The sequence below is a fragment of the Eschrichtius robustus genome, chromosome 15, assembly GCF_028021215.1.
Source record: "Eschrichtius robustus isolate mEscRob2 chromosome 15, mEscRob2.pri, whole genome shotgun sequence".
Taxonomy (NCBI): domain Eukaryota; kingdom Metazoa; phylum Chordata; class Mammalia; order Artiodactyla; family Eschrichtiidae; genus Eschrichtius; species Eschrichtius robustus.
Genome location: NC_090838.1, coordinates 25,102,485 through 25,126,353, shown reverse-complemented (window position 1 = coordinate 25,126,353; position 23,869 = coordinate 25,102,485). Strand labels below are relative to the sequence as shown.

Here is a 23,869-nt window from a genome sequence, read left to right as displayed (position 1 = left end):
TCGGGGCACCGTGTGCCCACCACCCCTGCTCTCTTCTCTCCCAAGCGGGCGGGGCGCCTGGCAGGATCCCACCGGCCCTCCACCCGGATCCCGGGGCTAGCGCTCCCGGGAGCAGGGCGCTCTGGGGACTCCTGCCCCGCCGACCCTGACCGCCAGGGGGTGCCCCACGGGCGCAGCGCCGCCGAGAGGAGAAGGCAAGAGGGACCATGCGGCGTCTGACTCGCCGCCTGGTGCTGCCGATCTTCGGGGTTCTCTGGATCACCGTGCTGCTGTTCTTCTGGGTAACCAAGAAGAAGTTGGAGGTGCCGGCGGGACCTGAAGTGCAGACCCCCAAGGTACCGGTTTGGCGGCGCGCCGGGCGCGGGGCAGTGGTGGGCAGGAGGGCGCGCAGCTCGCGCGCCGGGTTTGCGGGCTCCCGGGAAGCCAGGGCGGGGGTCTGGGTGCTGCGAGCAGGTAACCGGGCGCCGGATGCGGCTACAGTGTGATGTTTCTGGATTTCAAAAAGCTCAGGGACATCCCCGGCCCCGCTCTGTGTGTAAGTGGGAGTGGGAGTGGGTGTGGATGGTGGGCGCGCTGGCGGGCAGAGCGGGCTCTCAACTTGGGCAGCGCGCCGGGGTCCCTGGGCGGCGGGAGCACTACGGTCGAGCAGCCCAGGGGGTGGCCGTCCGTGGACGCCGCGAGAGAGTCGCCGGTGGTGGGGTCGGGTGGCAGGGCCGGCAGGTGCTGGCGCCCGCGAGAAATCGGGCGGCCGCGCTGATCTCCTTCCTTCCCTCAGCTGCCAGGCCCGACCGGGGGAGGCCGGAGACCGAGGGTGCGCCGCGCGCGCGTGTGCGGCGCGGGAGAGCGCCCTGCAGCCTCCCGGGCGGTTGCTGCCGGGGCCCACCCGGCCTTTCGCCACCCCTGCTGTGTAATTGTCCTCGATCCCTCCGGCTGCATTGGAAGTTGAATTGCATGTGCCCTGAACATCACTAAAGAGCCTGTAAAAACAGACGCCTTGGTATTGGTGGGGAGTTGGGGAAATGAGAATCCAAGTGGCTTTTCCAACTCCTGCCCAGTCGGTTCATATGAGCGGAGCTGCAAGGTTCAGTCTTACCTTTATTCAGAGCCCCTATTCCTCGGTCTCCTCTTCCACAGACCTGGCTGTAGGACACAGAAAAAGGAGGCCTCAGGGGGTTTCCTGACCAGCCAGGAAACGTTTATGAACTGGGTCCAGAGAGGTCCTCCAGCGACCGCAAAAAAGCCCTTGGAGAAGATTTACGGTCCCAAGCAGGAGACAGAAAATAATGGGGGAAGGGAGAGAGAGGGGAGGCTCCCAGTAAGTACAGTGCAGAGCACCTACTAGGTGCCAGGTACATAGTGGGTGCTTTTTCATAAGTAGTTGTATGAGTTGGGTAGGATTCTCCTTATTCCATAGATTAGGAAACCGGTTCAGTCTTTAAGTACGTTGCCTTAGGACACTACTGATTTGAACTCAGACCTCCGATATTCAGGATCTTTCCACTGTATCAAGTTGCCTTTGAGATTGCCTTTTAACTAAGTCTCTGGTCACTTATGTTTTGGAATCTTGCCAATGCTCGATTGAATTCCACAATCATTTATTGATGATCTGCCATGTGCTGGGCAGTGTGCTAGGTACTGTGGGTACAGAGATGCAGAACTTGTTCTCTGCAGTAGGGGGATCTGCTCAGGAATAGACCAGGACCATACAGTGTGCTGAGGGCTACAATGGCTCAGTGCGCTGGGCGTCATGGGAGCCTGGGGACTTCCTGGAGGAGGAGGAGGACATAAGGGAACTGAGTTGAGAAGGATGAACAGTAGGTTTGCCAGCAGGTAGGGAGGGCATTCCAGGTAGAGGTTAATTGCATCAAACAGGCTGAGAGGAATTACACAGCACGCTGAGTGAGTTTGGCGTCAAAGCATGTGGCCAATGGCAGGGATGAGGTTGGGAAGACGTGTAACGGTCCTGTTGGGTAGGACCTTGTGGGTACCAGGGGACCTTGGAGGTGTACTAAGCAGGGGAGTGATGAGGTCAGACTGATGATTTCAAACAGCCTTCATCACACTGGGTCAATTTTCTCACTCACCTCAGACCTAGAGAGGTCTGAGGTGAGTGAGATCTGGAGAGCTCATAGATCTGGAGAGCTTTTCGTCTTTTTCCCTGGGTGGTTCTGCTCCTTGTGAGGTTAATGATGTCTGTGGGGGCATGAACTCTCTCTGTTTTGCGTTGAGCCTCATTACCTTAAGCTTGTTTATTCTAGTCTACACCAGGGAGCTGGGACAAGAGATCTGTTTCCTTCTTTGTGCACTTTGTCTGTCTTCTTTTCCTGCCTCTTCTCATCCTGGCGAGCGCTGAGCACACATTGATCGAATGCAGCCACAGGCCAGGCTCTGTGCTAGGTTTGGGGGCGGCTGTGATAAGTACACTGTGCCCCTGCTGTTTGGCAGGGGCGGCTCTCACAAGTTCCTGGTTGAGGCAAAATTACAAACAAATGAGTAGCGACATGGGATGGGGGCAGTGGTCTAATGTCAGAAGTCCAGACATAGTGCTGTGCAGTCACTTGCTCTTTGTCTTAGTATCTTCCTTTTCCCTCATTTTCTGTATCCTTTATAACCATGAATTCTCTAGACTTTAAAAATCTTGATAATTCTTATTATTGGTCACCCTTTTTTGTTAGTAGGTTTCTTCTTCCTGTTTTTCACCTGTATTATGCCTTTTTGTGTCTACATATATGTGTTGTGTGTATTCGTGGGCGTATTTTGTGTCTGGTGGATGAGCAGCCCTCTGTATCTTAGTGTATATGTACCTGACGGGCGGGATGGAGAGACAAAGAGAGGTCCTTCTTAGCACTAGAACAGTTGTATTCCCATGACTGATCTACTCAGGAAATTTGCATGTCAGGTCCCAAGGAGTGCGGTGGGTTTCCAAACCTGATTCCATGTCAGAACCACCTGGAGAGCTCGTTTAATTTACACGTTTTTGTGTTTATTGCAGAGATTATGATTCTGTGGCTTTGGTAGAAGGTCCTAGAATCAATATTTTTACAAGGGCTCCATGTGAGTCTGAGGCAGCCTATTGATGGGTGGTATTTGGGAGCTAGATGAAGAATACCAAGTCTCTTGGGTTTTTTCGTAGTTCGGTGGACCCCATGTAAATATGGCCGAACGATTTCATTCCTCTTGAGCTCCTCATGGACCAAGCCTGTGTGAGCATGCGCATTCATGTGAATAGGTAGCATTTGTATCGTGCTTTATAAATTCGCACACTCCATTTCACATATATTAGCTCATTTAAGCTTCACAATGACCACAAACAATAAGGCAGATCATACTTTTATGCAGATGAGATTGAGTAATGAGGTTAAACAATTGGCCCAAGATAACAAGGCTATTATTAAGTGACAGCATCAGGACAAGAATGGAATGGGATTATTCTGGCAACTGCTCACGCAAGTGCTGCTTCCATGCCATTAAGCCACATGGATGCCTGGGTCTGCGCTAGTGGGTGATGGGGTGAGGTTAGGGATGTTAATAGTTGCACGATGCCCACCTACTTTCCAAGCACTTTCATCCCTAGGTGCTGGCCTTTGGAGAGCTCCAGGGAGGTTGGTGTAATTTGTGGGGAAACCATTTCAGAGGGAATCCTGCTCTGCCCTCAGAGGAGGTCATATGGGGCAGAGGAGGCTCCTCTGGCTGGATAGAGTGCAGCCGGGTGGGGCGGGTCTGATGGAAGGTTGCAGCATCATTGGGGGGTTGCCTCAAATGGTTGCAGGCGGTTGCAGCACCGTTGGTTTAGGAATCATTTGCCAGGGCGGAGATTGTTTCCTCAACAGTAGGAATTATCCAGGGACATTTGTCTATTGTAGGGAAAACTTTTTGGTTTTTGAGTGAGTTCAGTATCCTAGGTTTTCCTAGACAATGCTCATGCACAGTCATGGGGAGAGCTCTTGCCTTGGACATGTCTGAAGCCAGGGGGACTCTGCCTAGGGCTCTTCCCAGTGTGGTGGAGGGGGTCAGTTTATTTTCTAAAGCAAGAACACTGGGCTTCCTTCCCTTAAAAATATTTAGAGAAGTTGAAATGGTGGAGGGATTGGACTAGAGAGGGCTATGGTGAGGGCTACTGGGCTGGGGACTTCCCAGCTTGTAGATTCCATGCAGCCAATTGCCTTCACTGGGGACTAGACCCTTATTCCCCTTTCCTCAGTGTTAGGGAACATCCTCATTCACCTGGCAATGGGATCTCCAAAGTGAGCCTGATAATAAAATAAAACCTATGCTTCGTCACAATCCAAGTGATATGGAGAAGCCAAGCTGCACTCCAGGTTTAAGAAAATTAATTGGATTTTTTCCCTTAGTTTTAAGAAAGGCTGTTTCTATTAATAGCTCAAATAAAGATTTAAGTTTGACTTTTCAATGTTGATTTGATTTTTTATGGGGTTTCCCACCCCCAAATTCAGCAAAGCTCTAATTCCTAATTGAAAATCCTGTAACAAGCTTGATACCTTAATTTAAACTGTATTTTAGCAATAAATACTGTACCACTAAAAAAAAGGACCTGAAAAATGTTTCCATTTTTTCTCTCCCCTATCATTTGTTTGCTTCTTGGAGAATTATACAATAACTGGCAGAATTTAAAAAAAAAAAAAAACCCAGCAAATTTGTCTCTTATTTCCAAGAAACTAAATTTTGTCCAGGGGCTTAGGGCTTAGTAAAAGCAGAAGAATCTGAGGCCTGAGGGTGCTTTTGGAGGAAGGTATTGGAAATGTAAAGGCTCTGAATAAAGTGCCTCAGGCCCATGTAAATGTATTTGTGCTGTACTAGAAATACAGCAAAAACTATTAGAAAAGAGCCTGTTTTCTGTAATATTTGTATATTGCAAATACCTTATGTATATGACACTGTTATCGTATTCCCCATTTATTAGGTAATTTCTCCCACTAAAAAAAATCCATCAATTTTAGAGAGAGGCCCTAATAATCTGCTGACGCTCAGTGGGTGTATTTTAGACTGCCCAGGGAATTTTGACTCTGGCATGACCAGAAATAGCTCATTATCAGATGAACGTTCATCCTTCATGAACATTCATTTCTGTGTGTGCTGGTGCCTGCGCTGGACGCTGTGCTGTTTTCCCGTCTAAGGCAGTTCCTGGAGAAGGTGGCGGGGATGGTGTTGCCTTGTGGGCCAGCTATGGCTGCTGTGAGAAGCTGGCAAATACGAGACTAGAAGGTTGGAGCCTCAGGTATTCAAGAAATAGCATGCTTTTGCTTTCTAGATATCAACGAGCTTAGAAGAACAAACCAACCCAAAAACCCTGAGCTCCCCTGTACTTCCTCTCTTGCCCTGTTCAGTCCCATCAGGCTGATGGGAATTTCTCCTCCTTGGGTCATTTTTGGCCTGCCCTGGGTTGCACCCTTGTCCCTGCTTGCTTTCCCAGCTGGCATTCTCCCCCAGGCCCTGTCTCAGGGACCCACAGATCTATTCGAAGGGAACCTCTTTGAGTCAGTCTGGGGAGCTCTCCCTCTCTCTCTCTCTCTCTCTCTCTCTCTCTCTCTCTCTCTCTCTCTCTCTCCTCCTAAACCCTTGTTCCCCTAAGTGGCCTGGTATTTTTGGAAGCAAAGACCAGGAATCCCTGTCTCAAAATTTTCTAGAGGCACAGAATGACATCTGCTCAAATCAGGGAAGACAAAGGGGCAAAACCAGAAAAGAAAGAGAAATTAATGTCCTTGTCACAAGCTTCCCCAGCCTGTCTAGAGACTACCCTTTTCCAAGGTTGCTCATCTGTTTGTATCATTTAAAAGTGTTAATTTCCAGTCATCAGAGGTCATTTATTAACTGAACAGGGACAGAATGAGGCTGCCGTTGGCTGATGCCTAAGGCCCGGGATTTTTACAGGGACAGGTTCACATGCCATCTCGTCTGCCGCCTTTGCCTGCATCCTTTCCCACACCTCTCCCATCCCAAATTTCCAAAACAGTCTTATGCATTATCAGGCACCCAGGAACACATTCTGAAGTTGAAGAAATGTGTTTCTGTGCCCTTGTTTAATTTCTAACGTTTTTAGTTTTGTCACTCTTCCAGAGCATTTCAAAGTCCCCGATGCATTTTTTTGGAAAAGAATCTGAATTAGAAAGTAGGAACAAATCCCCAGCTCCTCTCTCTGGGGGCGTCTGTGAACCCTGTCATGACTTTTGCACATTCTACCCGAGACCAGCATTATGGACCCACCATCTGTTTGGGGAAGTGAGTCTGACATGCCCAGTGCCCTCTACAGCTGGCTGCTGCCTCTTCCACTTGCCCGCAGTGACCCTGAGCTGGGTGGTCAGCCTTCCTTCTTGTCTGGACCTCAGAGACTCACACTGTTCACCAGGGTCAAAAGATGGAGAGCCCAGCCCTCTCCTGGCAGCTCCCATGATGTCATAATCAAGTGTGATTTCACCTTCTGGTTTTTCTTATATACGTGGCAACCCGGGTGTCTCTTTCTGCCATTGGCAGTGCTGGGGATAACTCAGATAGTCTCTTCCGGGCTCAGTCTCCTCAACTGTGAAATGGGAGCAGCATGCTACAGCACTGCCTGTCTCCCACTTGCCTTGCCAGCAGTCTGAGTCATTTTGGGTTAATTGTGAATAATTCTGAAGTGAGACCTCGTGGCTTTAAGTAATTATACCACAGATACTCTGTGTCTGTTACTTGTCTTTTAATTATTTTACCAGAAATGTTAGATTAACCAAAAGATAAATCCGTTTCCGAGTCCTCAGATGTTGAACTGATTAAGAAAGAACCCCTTTGGGATACTGAAGAACGCGCATGCACACACATGTACACTGGCACCCTGGGGAATTCTGCAGAAGCTCCTGAAATTTGCTGGCTCTGGTATTTTGGTATTTCAGAATAAATGGCCTGAGATGACCTTCTGGGGCAGCAGCCTTTGCATTTGGCAGCAGCTGCTGTCATCACAGGACCTAATGAACACTAGGAAGCTAATGGGGAGAGCGAGGAAGAGATCTATCTCTGTGACGGGAGGAATGTATGTGCCACTCAGGGAGTCCTCTTTCCTCCTGCTTTTCTTTCCTTCGCTTTCCTCCTCCCTTCATCATTCTTCCTCCTCCTCTTACTCACATCTCCTGGAAAGCGAGGGGGCCCCAGAGCAGCGAGGCACAGGGCACTTGGTCAGGAGCCCCGGGAAGAAGTCTGGAGGTGCAGGAGCCCAGTACTTCCTTGCAGGCACTGACCAAGGTCAGGAGCAGCCTGTCTCGCTGCTGCTCTGGACACAAAGGCCGTTCTTTCCGAAGGAGGGAAGTAGCCGCTCTGGGCCATCCTGAGCCATTCTGCTCGGATGCTCTTATATCAGCTCGAGCCCTCATGGCAGGAATTAAGGAGCCATCAGACCACTATCTCCCGGACAATGCCAATTTCAAGTACAAAGTCTCTTCTGCATACCATTTCCTGGAGACAAGATTAGGCATTTGAAAAAAATAATTAAATTCTCCTCATGTCACTTGTCTTCTTAACTGTGAGCACTACAGAGATCTTTCAAGGAAATGCAGGGCGAGCAGCACACGCACATGTTCCTGCCACGGGATCTGAGTGCCCAGACGAAGAGAACCACCACCAGCTGCCTCTTTTCTAATGATCCCGTTGTTTAAACCCAATTTGCATCTCATTCCCAGCCAGGAAAGCGTGGGTAACATCTACAGAGCAGGTAGGACCGCCCCATCTTGACAAGCTGTCTCCCAAGAGGCCATCGGTCCCTTTCCTCTGTCCTCACTAAGGTTTGGAAATTAGGATTTTTTTTCCCCTGATGGTCCAGGCTGAGGATTTATGTAGCTCCTGTTGTTCCTCTGAGAACGCTCTAATCGTTAATTCCCCACCCCCCCAGCCACAGAGAGACTGAGCCAATCAATATTTATGCTCCCATCGCTCACAGCTGCAACGCACAGGCATAATGGACGCCAAACTCCTTGATGGTCATTGAGAAATTAGCTGGCGCCCGTGTTTCGGGCTCATTGTTTTCTAGGATCTTGGGGAGATCGGACCATGTCGTCCATGGATTATCTGTTTCAGGCTCGTTTTCCAGGATCTTGGGGAGATCAGACCACGTGGTCCATGGATTAATTAAGCCACCCAGCTAATTGGCTGTTAATAGACAGGCAGTTGATAGCTGCCAGCTGAGTGCTGAATCGACCGAGGTCCTTATTATGGTGGGCTGGTGGTCTTTACCTGCAGAGGCACTGGCTCAAAGACCTGACTAATTAAAGGTGAATGAGGAACTGGAAGATAAGAGGTAGCTTCCTCCCTCCACCTCTTTGTGCGATGTTTTACAGTTTACAAAGCGTTTTTATTCACAAATGCCTCATTTGATCCTTCCTGCAACCCCTTGAGGTGGGTGTTATTATTATCCTCGTTTTCTGAAGTATGATGAAGCTGAGACTATAAGAGGGAGGAGACTGGCAAGCTCACCCAACCGTAAGTGGCCTTGAACTCACTCATCTGACTGTAAAGCCTGTACTGTTTGTATCATGGCTGCACTCAACGTCTGGCAAGCTTCCTTTTCCAGGGGAAATGACATCTATTTTATATATGTATGTGTTATGCATATATTTTCATATGGACAAAAAGCTTATGCTCTTGCTGAGAAGTGACTCCGTACCTCTGCTAAAACACCAGTGTTGCTTTTCTGCATGTAAAAGGGAACGGAGGGTCTGATTAAGGGAACTAGAGCCGGTCTCCAGAGGGCCACCAGGACTTTGGGTTTTCTCCCAGGACAGGCCAAGTTTAACTCACTCGCAGGCCCAGCAGAAACATTCCACAGGACACTGTTTTCTACTGTGGGAAGGTGCCGGCCTGGAATGGCAGACTCATGGTCCCGGGAGAAGTGGAGGGAGAGAGGCTTTCCCACCCCTGAGTCCTGTAGTCGGCATTGTGTCTGTCCTTGATTCTCCCTGGCTGGCGGGGTTTGACAGCAGGAAATGAGGCTCTGCTGTCATTCAAGAGGCTGCTTAACTCAGAAGTCAACAGGATTGTGCAATTAACACAGAAACCGTTGATATGAATCCCTTTCGTGATGAATGTGGTTCTTAAACAATCAGAAGCAATTCCCCTCTAAGAGGAAATATGTCATTTGAAAGAACCTAAGACGTACATCCTATTTGACATGCGAGGCAGGTGTATGGGGGAATGACTCCAAAGAAGTGTCTTTGGAAGGTAGCCAGCGTCACCTGAGAGCCTCCCGGCTCGAAGACAGAGGGTGCCCTGCCTGCGTCGTGCTCTTTAGCCTTGAAGGCCCAGGGTTCAGCCTCTTGGTGGCTGCTTTGGAGGTTGGGTGTGGGTAACGTAGTTGCTGCCCGTGTATATGCTTAAACTTATGACAGCATAAAAGCAGGAGGTTGCTAATATCTTCCTGGTATTTTGTCTGCAATTTGGGTAAGCTACCCGGAGGGCTCATGGTGGTGGTGCTTTTGTGATGTGGCCTGAATGACACAGTTTCTGTTGTGGGATCCTGAACAGAAGCATGACTTCTCCACTCTTGTCCATTTCTGCAGAGTGTGGCAACGTTAAAGGGGACTATATTTTTAAAGAGTGTGCATGGAGTAAGAATGAAAGGAAATGTAAACCTAGAGAACTCTGATATTTTCGCTCTCCACTCAAAAGTCCCGATGGTTTCTAATCATTTGTTTAATTCTGGATCAGGTAAACACCCTGTAATTCTCCCTGCCTCTCTTAACACTGAGATTATGGCTTCTGCTCCAGGTTTTAGCTTTTCTCTTAAAACTGAATGTATATTTTGGAAAACGTCTTGGCAGTGTCTACTAAAGCTGAACACATGTATATACCTATGACCCTGCCATTTCACTCCTAGGGATAAACCCCAAATAAATGCATTTCGTATTTCAACGAATGCCTCGCACTCAAATTGAAGTCGGCAAACTTTTTCTGTAAAAGGTCATGTACTTAGAATTTTTGTTTTTTTAGGTCATATGGTTTCTATTGTAACCAACTCTGCTGTTGCGGAGAGAAGGACAATATGTAGATGAAATTGAGCACGGCCGTGTTCCAATGAAACTTTATTTATGGACCCTGAAATTTAAATTTCGTGTAGTTTTCACATCTTGTGAAATATTATTCCTCTTTTGGCGTGATTTTCAAAGATTTATAAATGCAAAATCCATTCGTACTTTGCCAGGGTATCCTTAGACAGGTGGCAGGCCAGATTTGGCCCTCAGGCTGTGGAATTCCACTTACATAATGTACAAGAACAGAGCAAACTAATCTATGGTGTTTGAAGTCAGTTTCACGGTGACACTTGGTTGGCATCAGTGACTAGAAGGAAGCAGGGGGGCATCTGGGGCGTTGGTACTGTGTCAGTTTCTCGATCTGGGTGCTTGTAACTCAGGTGTGTTCATTGTGGGAATTCATCGAATGCCTGCGCTTTTCTGTTTGTATATGCCTCCTCTGTAAGGCGTTCAGAAAGATAAAGAATGAACTGAGTGGGTGGCTTCTGACTTCAGGTGTTAGCACCTCTTTGGGGTCAGAGCATAGAAGTTTTCATTCTTTTTACAGCCACCGGCTTCTGTTTCTGAATAAGAGAGTCTCGGGCTTCCCTGGTGGCGCAGTGGTTGAGAATCTGCCTGCTAATGCAGGGGACACGGGTTCGAGCCCTGGTCTGGGAAGATCCCACATGCCGCGGAGCAACTAGGCCCGTGCGCCACAACTGCTGAGCCTGCGCGTCTGGAGCCTGTGCTCCGCAACAGGAGAGGCCGCGATGGTGAGAGGCCCGCGCACCGCGATGAAGAGTGGCCCCCGCTTGCCACAACTAGAGAAAGCCCTCGCACAGAAACGAAGACCCAACACAGCCAAAAATAAATAAATAAATAAGTAAATTAAAAAAAAAAAAAAAAGAATTAAATATATTAAAAAAAAAGAGAGTCTCTGGAGAAAGGTCTTGATAGGTCTTTCCAACTTCCCAACTCTTACTCCCTTTTACATACAGGGAGACGTTTAATAACTAGTGTAGTACAGGTACCAGCCACCCAAAGTACAATACCTGCGGAGAGTTCACCCTCTAGTTGCTGAGTCATAGGAAGTTGGTTGGGGGAGGGGAATCCTAGAGGAGAGCCAGGCAGTGGGAAAGCCTTCAGGGCAGTGGGAACCGCCAATAGGAATTCGGCTCCATAGTGATTCCGGGCTGAAATCTACCTATGTTTATAATTAAGAGGTGGAGGCTTAGTTACAGTGAGTGGAATTATATGGCTACAAGCTAGTGGCTTGTAGCAAACCATCTTCTATTCTTTTTTTTTTTTTGCACCCAGGACAAAAAGCAGAGAACAACCTGAGCCCCTGTGAGTGCCAGGTGTTTCCTGTGTCAGACATCTGTTCTTCCTAACAGCCCCGTACAATAGGCATTAGTAGCTTTATTTTTCAGATGAGCAGCATCAAGGCTTAGGGAAGTTAAGTGACTTTCCCAAAGTCATGCCGCTCATCAGCAGAGGAACTGGATTCCAATCCAGATCTGTCTGGCTCCAGAGCCCACCTTCTTCCCACGTCACCACGCTCACCCCAGGTTTCTCTACCCCTCACAGTCACACCGAATCTGGCCTCCTGAAAGTGATGATTGAATATAGTTTCCCCTTAGCAACCTGCCTTTATAGCCCGCTTTTGTTCTGCTTCCTGGAATTACACACATCTTATTGAGACCACAAGCTGTTGAATGAAATAGTTTTATATCAGAAACTGTCTCTTCCAGGACAAGTCATTTAAAAACAATAGTCAAGGAGAAAACTTTACAAAACTTTCAAAGAGAAATAGATTGTGCTTTCGGCACTGTTTGATATCCCTTGTGAACACGTCAGATGACTGGGGATGTTTCTGGTCCCAGGGTTAAACTTTGAAAAAGGAAATCTCCAAGCTGTCACATTTTTGACCATGTTAAGGTGCTGTCGACATGCCTCAAGACTGATGAAAGAGGGCATGGTAAGGAGTTAATCAACAGATGCTGAAAGTGCAAAGGCCATAGTGAATGGTAACCCCCCTCCATATCACCCCTCAGAGAGGAATAGTCCTGTATCCGACATAATAGCACCAATTATTTGGTTGTTTGTGCTGAGGAGTTGAAAGCTATCATGTGCCGGGAAAATACTCAGCATGGAGCAGTAATTATGTATCAGCTGATAATAAAGGATGCACTGGATTGACTGCTAATTAGATTATTAGCACCAAAAACAAATACCTGCTATTAACCATAGATAAGCCACATTTGGGGACTTCCCTGGTGGCTCAGTGGTTAAGAATCAGCCTGCCAACGCAGGGGACACGGGTTCGAGCCCTGCTCCGGGAAGATCCCACATGCCGCAGAGCAGCTGAGCCCACGCACCACAACTACTGAGCCTGCGCTCTAGAGCCCGTGTGCCACAACTAGTGAAGCCCTCACGCCTAGAGCCTGTGCTCCACAGCAAGAGAAGCCACCGCAATGAGAAGCCCGCGCACCGCAAAGAAGAGTAGCCCCCGCTCACCGCAACTAGAGAAAGCCGGCACGACCCAACACAGCCAAAAATAAATAAATAAATATTAAAAAGAATAAGCCACATTTATGATATTTTCTACTTTGAAATACACATTCCTTTTTATAATGTGCAATTTCCTTTCTTCCCTTTCTGTGCCAAGACTTCTAATTTTCCCCAGTCATATTAAGCATAGCTGTTTTCTGAGCTGTAACCAAGTTGTTTTCTTGTTTCCTTCTGGTCTCAAAAGGAGTTGAGAGCTCTGACATGTATTGAGTGTCACGTGTCAAGGCCCTACATGAGACGTGCTAGTTCTTTTCAGGGAAGAAGTCGGGGTTATTCCAGAGCAGAATCCCGGTATTTCCCACGGGCACAGAGTCTTTTTTTTTTTTTTTTTTTTCACGCACACACACTGTATTTTATTTTTACAAGAGATAAATAGACTGACACCAAGCATTGTACATGGATGACCACAACAAAAGCAACAATGATTGCAATTACCAAACCTGAAACACACTCATACTATGTCATAATATTGACATTCAGTCCAGTAATCCTCCACTGTAACAGCTCCTTTACTTTGCAGTGAAAATTGATTTGTATATTCTTTGCCTCTGAGTCCTTGTGGGATTTTTTTTTTTAATTCAGACAGAAAGTCACAAAAATTATACTCATCCTCATCAGTTCACTCAGTCCCATGTAATTAATTTTTTTTTTTCATCTTGATCTTTTGTTAGCACTTTTATGAGTTCATCAGTTTTTCATTAGAGATCTGAAAATGCTTATTCATTCAGTTCAGCAGTACAGTCAGTTACCAGAAACCTGTACTTGTCCGAGTCCTTTCCATGCATTTCTTGAAGATGAAAGCCTTTTATAGGAACATATTTGCAAAAGCATCAGAGTACACCCAGAACTGTCTGTAAATGACAAAAGACTTAAAAATGACCACTGTTAAAGATTTGATGAAAGTTCATAATAATGCAGTTGACAAGAAAATTAGTTTTTTCTGAGATATACATTTTAAAGTAATAACTAGGAGTATTACTTATAACATTATACCAGAACATATAAGATTTTTAGAAATTTCATGTAATGTCTGAAACATTTATATTAACATATTTCCATACATATTTCCATACAAATACAAATATAAGATTTTTAGAAATTTCATATAATGTCTGAAACATTTATATTAACATATTTCCATACATATTTCCATACAAATACAAATATAAGAGTTTTAGAAATTTCATGTAATGTCTGAAACATTTATATTAACATATTTCCATACAAATAACCCAATGAAAGTTTAGTATTAGTTGTTTTGTTTGTTTGTTTTTTTATACTGCAGGTTCTTATGAGGCATCAATTTTATACACATCAGTGTATACATGTCAATCCCAATCGCCCAATTCAGCACACCACCATCCCCACCCCACCGCAGTTTTCCCCCCTTGGTGTCCATATGTCCATTCTCTACATCTGTGTCTCAACTTCTGCCCTGCAAACTGGCTCATCTGTACCATTTTTCTAGGTTCCACATACATGCATTAATATATGATATTTGTTTTTCTCTTTCTGACTTACTTCACTCTGTATGACAGTCTCTAGATCCATCCACTTCTCAACAAATGACTCAATTTCGTTCCTTTTTATGGCTGAGTAATATTCCATTGTATATATGTACCTCAACTTCTTTATCCATTCGTCTGTTGATGGGCATTTAGGTTGCTTCCATGACCTGGCTATTGTAAATAGTGCTGCAATGAACATTCGGGTGCATGTGTCTTTTTGAATTACGGTTTTCTCTGGGTATATGCCCAGTAGTGGGATTGCTGGGTCGTATGGTAATTCTATTTTTAGTTTTTTAAGGAACCTCCATATTGTTCTCCATAGTGGCTGTATCAATTTACATTCCCACCAACAGTGCAAGAGGGTTCCCTTTTCTCCATACCCTCTCCAGCATTTGTTGTTTGTAGATTTTCTGATGATGCCCATTCTAACAGGAGTGAGGTGATACCTCATTGTAGTTTTGATTTGCATTTCTCTAATAATCAGTGATGTTGAGCATCTTTTCATGTGCTTCGTGGCCGTCTGTATGTCTTCTTTGGAGAAATGTCTATTTAGGTCTTCTGCCCATTTTTGGATTGGGGTGTTTGTTTCTTTAATATTGAGCTGAATGAGCTGTTTATATATTTTGGAGATTAATCCTTTGTCCGTTGATTCGTTTGCAAATATTTTCTCCCATTCTGAGGGTTGTCTTTTGGTCTTGTTTATGGTTTCCTTTGCTGTGCAAAAGCTTTGAAGTTTCTTTAGGTCCCATTTGTTTATTTTTGTTTTTATTTCCATTACTCTAGGAGGTGGATCAAAAAAGATCTTGCTGTGATTTATGTCAAAGAGTGTTCTTCCTATGTTTTCCTCTAAGAGTTTTATAGTGTCCAGTCTTATATTTAGGTCTCTAATCCATTTTGAGTTTATTTTTGTGTATGGTGTTAGGGAGTATTCTAATTTCATTCTTTTACATGTAGCTGTGCCAGTACCATATTGTCTTGATTACTGTAGCTTTGTAGTATAGTCTGAAGTCAGGGAGTCTGATTCCTCCAGCTCCATTTTTTTGCCTCAAGACTGCTTTGGCTATTCGGGGTCTTTTGTGTCTCCATACAAATTTTAAGATGATTTGTTCTAGCTCCGTAAAAAATGCCATTGGTAATTTGATAGGGATTGCATTGAATCTGTAGATTGCTTTGGGTAGTATACTCATTTTCACAGTGTTGATTCTTCCAATCCAAGAACATGGTATATCTCTCCATCTGTTGGTATCATCTTTAATTTCTTTCATCAGTGTCTTATAGTTTTCTGCATACAGGTCTTTTGTCTCCCTAGGTAGGTTTATTCCTAGGTATTTTATTCTTTTTGTTGCAATGGTAAATGGGAGTGCTTCCATAATTTCTCTTTCAGGTTTTTCATCATTAGTGTATAGGAATGCAAGAGATTTCTGTGCATTAATTTTGTATCCTGCAACTTTACCATATTCATTAACTAGCTCTAGCAGTTTTCTGGTGGCAGTTTTGGGATTCTCTATGTATAGTATCATGTCATCCGCAAACAGTGACAGTTTTACTTCTTCTTTTCCAATTTGTATTCCTTTTATTTCTTTTTCTTCTCTGATTGCCGTGGCTAGGACTTCCAGAACTATGTTGAATAATAGTGGTGAGAGTGGACATCCTTGTCTCGTTCCTGATCTTAGAGGAAATGGTTTCAGTTTTTCACCATTGAGAATGATGTTTGCTGTGGGTTTGTTGTAGATGGCCTTTATTATGTTGAGGTAGGTTCCCTCTATGCCCACTTTCTGGAGAGTTTTTATCATAAATGGGTGTTGAATTTTGTCAAAAGCTTTTTCTGCATCTATTGAGATGATCATATGGTTTTTCTTCTTCAATTTGTTAATATGGTGTATCACATTGATTGATTTGCGTATATTGAAGAATCCTTGCATCCCTGGGATAAATCCCACTTGATCGTGGTGTATGATCCTTTTAATGTGTTGTTGGATTCTGTTTGCTAGTATTTTGTTGAGGATTTTTGCATCTATATTCATCAGTGATATTGGTCTGTAATTTTCTTTCTTTGTAGTGTCTTTGTCTGGTTTTGGTATCAGGGTGATGGTGGCCTCATAGAATGAGTTTGGGAGTGTTCCTTCCTCTGCAATTTTTTGGAAGAGTTTGAGAAGGATGGGTGTTAGCTCTTCTCTAAATGTTTGATAGAATTCACCTGTGAAGCCATCTGGTCCTGGACTTTTGTTTGTTGGAAGATTTTTAATCACAGTTTCAATTTCATTACTTGTGATTGGTCTGTTCATATTTTCTGTTTCTTCCTGGTTCAGTAATGGAAGGTTATACCTTTCTAAAAATTTGTCCATTTCTTCCAGGTTGTCCATTTTACTGGCATAAAGTTGCTTGTAGTAGTCTCTTAGGATGCTTTGTATTTCTGCGGTGTCTGTTGTAACTTCTCCTTTTTCATTTCTGATTTTATTGATTTGAGTCCTCTCCCTCTTTTTCTCGATGAGTCTGGCTAATGGCTTATCAATTTTGTTTATCTTCTCAAAGAACCAACTTTTAGTTTTATTGATCTTTGCTATTGTTTTCTTTGTTTCTATTTCATTTATTTCCGCTCTGATCTTTATGATTTCTTTCCTTCTGCTAACTTTGGGTTTTGTTTGTTCTTCTTTCTCTAGTTTCTTTAGGTGTAAGGTTAGATTGTTTACTTGAGATTTTTCTTGTTTCTTTAGGTAGGCTTGTATAGCTATAAACTTCCCTCTTAGAACTGCTTTCGCTGCATCCCATAGGTTTTTGGGTCGTCGTGTTTTCATTGTCATTTGTCTCTAGGTATTTTTTTATTTCCTCTTTGATTTCTTCAGTTATCTCTTGGTTATTTAGTAACGTATTGTTTAGCCTCCATGTGTTTGTCTTTTTTATGTTTTTTCCCCTGTAATTCATTTCTAATCTCATAGCGTTGTGGTCAGAAAAGATGCTTGATATGATTTCAATTTTCTTAAATTTACTGAGGCTTGATTTGTGACCCAAGATGTGATCTATCCTGGAGAATGTTCCGTGCGCACTTGAGAAGAACGTGTAATCTGCTGTTTTTCGATGGAATGTCCTATATATATCAATTAAATCTATCTGGTCTATTGTGTCATTTAAAGCTTCTGTTTCCTTATTTATTTTCATTTTGGATGATCTGTCCATTGGTGTAAGTGAGGTGTTAAAGTCCCCCACTATGATTGTGTTACTGTCAATTTCCTCTTTTTATAGCTGTTAGCAGTTGCCTTATGTATTGAGGTGCTCCTATGTTGGGTGCATATATATTTATAATTGTTATATCTTCTTCTTGGATTGATCCCTTGATCATTATGTAGTGTCCTTCCTTGTCTCTTGTAACATTCTTTATTTTAAAGTCTATTTTATCTGATATGAGTATAGCTACTCCAGCTTTCTTTTGATTTCCATTTGCATGGAATATCTTTTTCCATCCCCTCACTTTCAGTCTGTATGTGTCCCTAGGTCTAAAGTGGGTCTCTTGTAGACAGCATATATATGGGTCTTGTTTTTGTATCCATTCAGCCAGTCTATGTCTTTTGGTTGGGGCATTCAATCCATTCACGTTTAAGGTAATTATCGATGTGGATGTTCCTGTGACCATTTTCTTAATTGTTTTGGGTTTGTTTTTGTAAGTCCTTTTCTTCTCTTGTGTTTCCCACTTAGAGAAGTTCCTTTAGCATTTGTTGTAGAGCTGGTTTGGTGGTGCTGAATTCTCGTAGCTTTTGCTTGTCTGTAAAGCTTTTGATTTCTCCATCAAATCTAAATGAGATCCTTGCCGGGTAGAGTAATCTTGGTTGTAGGTTCTTCCCTTTCATCACTTTAAGTATATCATGCCACTCCCTTCTGGCTTGCAGAGTTTCTGCTGAGAAATCAGCTGTTAACCTTATGGGAGTTCCCTTGTATGTTATTTGTCGTTTTTCCCTTGCTGCTTTCAATAATTTTTCTTTGCCTTTAATTTTTGCCACTTTGATTACTATGTGTCTCGGCGTGTTTCTCCTTGGGTTTATCCTGTATGGGACTCTCTGCGCTTCCTGGACTTGGGTGGCTATTTCCTTTCCCATGTTAGGGAAGTTTTCGACTATAATCTCTTCAAATATTTTCTATGGTCCTTTCTCTCTCTCTTCACGTTCTGGGACCCCTATAATGCGAATGTTGTTGCGTTTAATGTTGTCCCAGAGGTCTCTTAGGCTGTTTTCATTTCTTTTCATTCTTTTTTCTTTAGTCTGTTCCGCAGCAGTGAATTCCACCGTTCTGTCTTCCAGGTCACTTATCCGTTCTTCTGCCTCAGTTATTCTGCTATTGATTCCTTCTAGTGTAGTTTTCCTTTCAGTTATTGTATTGGTCATCTCTGTTTGTTTGTTCTTTAATTCTTCTAGGTCTTTGTTAATCATTTCTTGCATCTTCTTGATCCTTGCCTCCATTCTTATTCCGAGGTCCTGGATCATCTTCACTATCATTATTCTGAATTCTTCTTCTGGAAGGTTGCCTATCTCCACTTCATTTAGTTGTTTTTCTGGGGTTTTTTGTTGTTCCTTCATCTGGTACATAGCCCTCTGCCTTTTCATCTTGTCTATCTTTCTGTAACTGTGGTTTTTGGTCCACAGGCTGCAGGATTGTAGTTTTTCTTGCTTCTGCTGTCTGCCCTCTGGTGGTTGAGGCTATCTAAGAGGCTTGATGGGAGGCTCTGGTGGTGGGTAGAGCTGACTGTTGCTGTGGCAGTCAGAGCTCAGTAAAACTTTAATCCACTTGACTGTTGATGGGTGGGGCTGGGTTCCCTCCCTGTTGGTTGTTTTGCCTGAGGCAACCCAACACTGGAGCCTACCTCGGCTCTTTGGTGGGGTTAATGGCAGACTCTGGGAGGGCTCACGCCAAGGAGCACTTCCCAGAAACTCCGCTGCCAGAGTCCTTGTCCCCACAGTGAAACAGAGCCACCCCCCGCCTCTGCAGGAGACCCCCCAACACCAGCAGGTAGGTCTGGTTCAGTCTCCCCCGGGGTCACTGCTCCTTCCCCTGGGTCCCGATGCGCACACTACTTTGTGTGTGCCCTCCAAGAGTGGGGTCTCTGTTTCCCCCAGTCCTGTCGAAGTCCTGCAATCAATTCCCACTAGGCTTCAAAGCCTGATTCTCTAGGAATTCCTCCTCCCGTTGCCGGACACCCAGGTTAGGAAGCCTGACGTGGGGCTCAGAACCTTCACTCCAGTGGGTGGACTTCTATGGTATAAGTGTTCGCCAGCCTGTGAGTCACCCACCCAGCAGTTATGGGATTAGATTTTACTCTGATTGCGCCCCTCCTACCGTCTCACTGTGGCTTCTCCTCTGTCCTTGGACGTGGGGTATCCTCCTTGGTGAAGTCCAGGGTCTTCCTCTCAATGACTGTCCAGCAGCCAGTTGTGATTCTGGTGCTCTCGCAAGAGGGAGTGAGAGCACGTCCTTCTACTCTGCCATCTTGGTTAATCCTCGGGCACGGAGTCTTTATAAGGGTAAGGGATTGTAGAATTTTCTCTGTGAAATATATGCTGGAGTTAATTGCCAAAGAAATGACCCAGTTGCTTTTTTTGTGGCACTTTGAGGTTTGGTCCTTGTTTTCCTGATTTGAGGAGGATGGGATGGGCATTTGGGTGCTTCGGGTATGTGCCCTCCACCCCACCCCAGCAAGTAGGCCATCTTCCTACAAGTGGGTTGACTGTGTTCCCCCAGTAGAATGAGATTCCAGCTGTCTTCTGCCCAGGGTGGCTATGAGTTCTGTGGGTAGGACCATCTGAAAGAAGCCTCGGGAGCTCCCTGGGTTGTCTGCAAGGAAAAGCTCCAGTAAGAGTCAGGAGGCGGCTCTGGTCATGTGCTCAATAAGTGGTGCAAGTGACTGTCAGGTGTCCTGCAGGAAGCGCTGGCAATGGAGCTTTTCGTGGCCACCATCATATGCTAGGAGGCTTCCATGGGGAGAGGGGTGTATGGCTGCCTTTCAGGAGAAATGCTAGCTGCTCTATCTGTGTTAAGTTATTCATTCTTTACAAGGCCTACCACAAGGTAGGCAGGCTGAGATTTACCTGGTACTTGCCAGTACAGTCATACTGGGTGTTTAAGGCTGTCACCTTTCTGATTAAACAGTGTCTGAGCCATACGGGTTGTTAAATGTTCTCTTATGAACATTATCTCTGGATGATGTATTGATTACCCTTATTTTACCAATGAAGAGCTTAAGGTTCATAAACATCCAGTGAAACTTGCCCAAGTCAACAGAGCTAGCAAGTGGCGGAGCTAAGACAGGTCTGGGTGATGCTGAGGTGCCAGTGGGGCAGTCGGCAAGTGAGCAAGACAGTGAGCTCCTTGAAGGAGTTTCTCCCTTTGAGCGCCCATCCAGCATGGGGAGACAGGCTTATCGAACAGGGGGAGACAGAGTGGGCCAGTTGCCCTGCTCCAGGCCACTGGGTCAGGCTCATCAGTTCATTCAGCAAACCTACATGGGCATTGCTGGGTGCGAAGCGCTGTGCAGGATGCAGGAGATGGCCGAGGCTGGTTCTGCCCTTCTTGCCCAGGGCGAATTCTTAGGGAGTAGTGAAGTGTGGCGCAGTGGCCCCTGGCTGGCGCCTGGCGACTTCTGTCTCTAGAACTCTGTCTCCCTCTTGGACTTTCAGGTGTGTTGTTTATTCCTGGAAAGATAGAACTGTGTCGCTGGGATGGCTGTTAAATGGTGAAATGGGCTGCAAAATGGCTAGAAGTCTTTTTTGTCTTTTAAGTCAAAATGGGATGTGAGGCCAAGGGGATGGAGAGAATCTTTGCCTGGGTTCATGGGATAAATGTTTGAGACTATTGCTTTCAAATTTTCTAGGTGTTGTTCTGCAAGGTTGATTTCTTCCCCTGATCGTGTCACTCTTCTGTTAGCTCAAAAAACTGTGGTTGAAGTTTAATCTCCTCCTTAAAGCTCTTCCACTAAAACAGGAACCTGTTATTCCACAGGGCCTCTTATTAGAAGAAGAAGGATTTAGGACGGCCTTTTAAAGTCCGCTCAGTGAGTTTTGAAGAAGTACATTTGCCAGCATCCACTTGTCCCCAGAGTGTCTGCTGTTTGAAAAGCACAGCACTAGTGGAAGGATCACGGGAAAGGAAAACCGACTTCAGGATAGAAAAATAGGCTGAGCCCCCCACTTTAATTAGTCGAGGATGCCTATCGTGGGTTTTATACTGTGTTGGACACTCTAGACCAGGATCGGCCCATGGGCCAAATTCAGAACCCTGTCCTCCTCTGCTTATCCTGTGAGCTAAGAATGTTTTTTAAAAATATTTTTAATGGTTGGAAACAAAACGAGGAAGAAAAATATTTTGTGACACGTGAAAATTATCTGAAATTCAAATTTCAGTGTTCATAAATAAAGTTTTATGGGAACCATCACACTCATTATGTGTTGTCTGTGGCTGCTTTCACACTGCCGTGGGTGGCAGAGTTGAACAGCTGTGATGGAGACTAGGTGGCCCACAAAGCTGAAATTTTTACTATCTTTATAGGAAAAGTTTGCTAACCCTGGCCTTAGACTTTTGCTTCTCAAAGTGTGGTTCTTGGGCCAGGGGTGGAAGTTTGCTAGACATGCGGATTCTCAGGCCACTCCACAGCTACTGATTCAAAATCTGCATCTTTATAAGACCCCCAGGTGGTTCTTGTGCAATTAACATTTGAGAAGCGCTGCATCAGATAGCAACTAACTCTTGCTCACAAAAAGGTAGTATGAATCATACTTCACGAACTGGGGTCTAGAGTTGGTGCCACGTTTCCCTATTTATTGAATTCAGTTTGATTCAGAGCTCCCATTCCCCTGGGTTGGAGTGGGGAATTCCTCTCCTACTCATAGCTTCATAAGGATCCTCATTGCCTGGTGATGTGGGAAGAGCCTAGAACCTTCTGAGCATCATGGTCATGTCTGTAACATCATTGACTAAGCTCTCATCATTCTGTTGCTCTCAGGCAAGTGGGTTCCTTGTGATGCTGGGAGCCCAGAGCCCAGGGCCCAACCTCCCTAGGGGCACCACACAGCCATGCCTCTGGGACCCTGCTGCCCCCTGGGGCACCCACCACTTTCAGGACTGGCTACCTTCATTGTCTTTCCAAGCTGGAGGAATTCCCTTTTTCCATCACCTTCTGGGCTACTTATTCTTTCAGCACAGCTTTTATGTACCACTTACCTGGGAGTGAGGGAGTTTCCTGTCCAGGTTGTATGCTGAGGTTAGGGGCTGGGACAGGGCTGGGGTGGGAGTGAGTGGGTGGAATGAAAACAAATGCAAACGAATATCCCGGTACATTACCCTACCATGCCTGTAGTGTGTTAGGGTGCAGTTTGCGGACATGAGCAGCACCATGTACTAGCAAATCTAGGATATCTTCCTGTAGAACAAGAAGTAAATTCTGTAGGAATTTAGAGAAAGGGCAGTTGTGTGGTTGGCAGGGGTGGGGAAGGTCTTCCTGAGGCAGTGGTACTTGGCACGAATGACCAGAGGTCCATGCAAACCAGGAGCAGCACAGATAGTGGAAGAGTTTTTTTTTTTTTTTTTAATTATTTATTTATTTATATTTCATTTTTTTGGCTGTGTTGGGTCTTCGTTTCTGTGCGAGGGCTTTCTCTAGTTGTGGCAAGCGGGGGCCACTCTTCATCGCGGTGTGCGGGCCTCTCACTGTCGCGGCCTCTCTTGTTGGGAGCACAGGCTCCAGTCGCGCAGGCTCAGTAGTTGTGGCTCACGGACCTAGTTGCTCCGTGGCATGTGGGATCTTCCCAGACCAGGGCTCGAACCCATGTCCCCTGCACTGGCAGGCAGACTCTCAACCACTGAGCCACCAGGGAAGCCCGGAAGAGTTTTAAAATAAAGCCATTTGCTTATTTTTGTTCTCAGAATTGAATGTGTCTGAAAGTAAATGGATCTCTTCAGTTGGGAATATTATAGTCTAATCACTGGGGACTTTGTTCAGGAAATATTTTTGGTTTAAGCATTTTAACTGCTCAGAGTTTGCTAATTGCTCTTAAAGGGGCAATTCAGGGAAACTTCACTGTGGCGTTCCCTTTCTCTTAACTCCCTGGCGTAAATGAGAGTTGCTGTTTACGTTCTCTATTTCTCACCAAGGCTGATTCTGGCTTTTCTTGACCACCTATTTTCATCTCTAGTCATGTAGCTGCTCTTAGAGAAATGCCCCGTGGAGAAGTCATCTTTTCTACCTACATTCTCTTCAATGAGGTCTTGGCAGGGCTGTGACCGGAAGTCATGTAGAATAGTCACGTCTTCTGAGTCCAGAAGACCTGAGTCTGTATGCATTCGTTCAAGGAATCAAGAAGTGAAGATATCCTGCCTGGTGTTACCAGGAGGATGGATGGGGATCAGGGCCTGGGAGATTTCTTTCTTCTTATATATGCCAGGTAGCCCAAAGGCTGATGGCCGGCTGGCGTTCCCTGAGATGTGTGGCTGATCCACCATGCCTCTCTCCAAATTATCTTCTTGGGAGGCTAGACTAGGAAAGTACCTGACCCAGTGGGCATGGAAATATACTCATGATGTACCAAGTTAAAAATAACTCGTGTCTATAGTAGGATCCTATTTTGTTTAAAACCATATATCTATTGAAAAGAAATCTTAGAACATCAAAATGGGTAATATACATAAACGGGTATTGTCTATGTTGTATTTCTCATTGCTGCTTATTAATTTATTGATTTTAGCCTTGTCTTCTCCCTCATGCCCTCCACTCACCCCTCTCCCCAATTTTAAGTAAGCAACATAACAACCTGGATGTGTAAACTTCCA

The 23,869-nt window shown here is 45.2% G+C and overlaps 1 protein-coding gene across 2 annotated transcripts in view; it reads left to right on the top strand.

Annotated features, from left to right (window-relative positions):
* Positions 1–206: 206 nt before the first annotated feature.
* The window catches only part of GALNT14 (polypeptide N-acetylgalactosaminyltransferase 14), a 222,974-nt gene continuing 199,311 nt past the window's right edge, over positions 207–23,869 (top strand). For both annotated transcript variants that reach the window (XM_068564337.1, XM_068564338.1), the window contains exon 1: positions 207–335. In XM_068564337.1, the coding sequence (XP_068420438.1) occupies positions 207–335 (129 nt within the window). The remainder of the gene's footprint in view (positions 336–23,869) is intronic.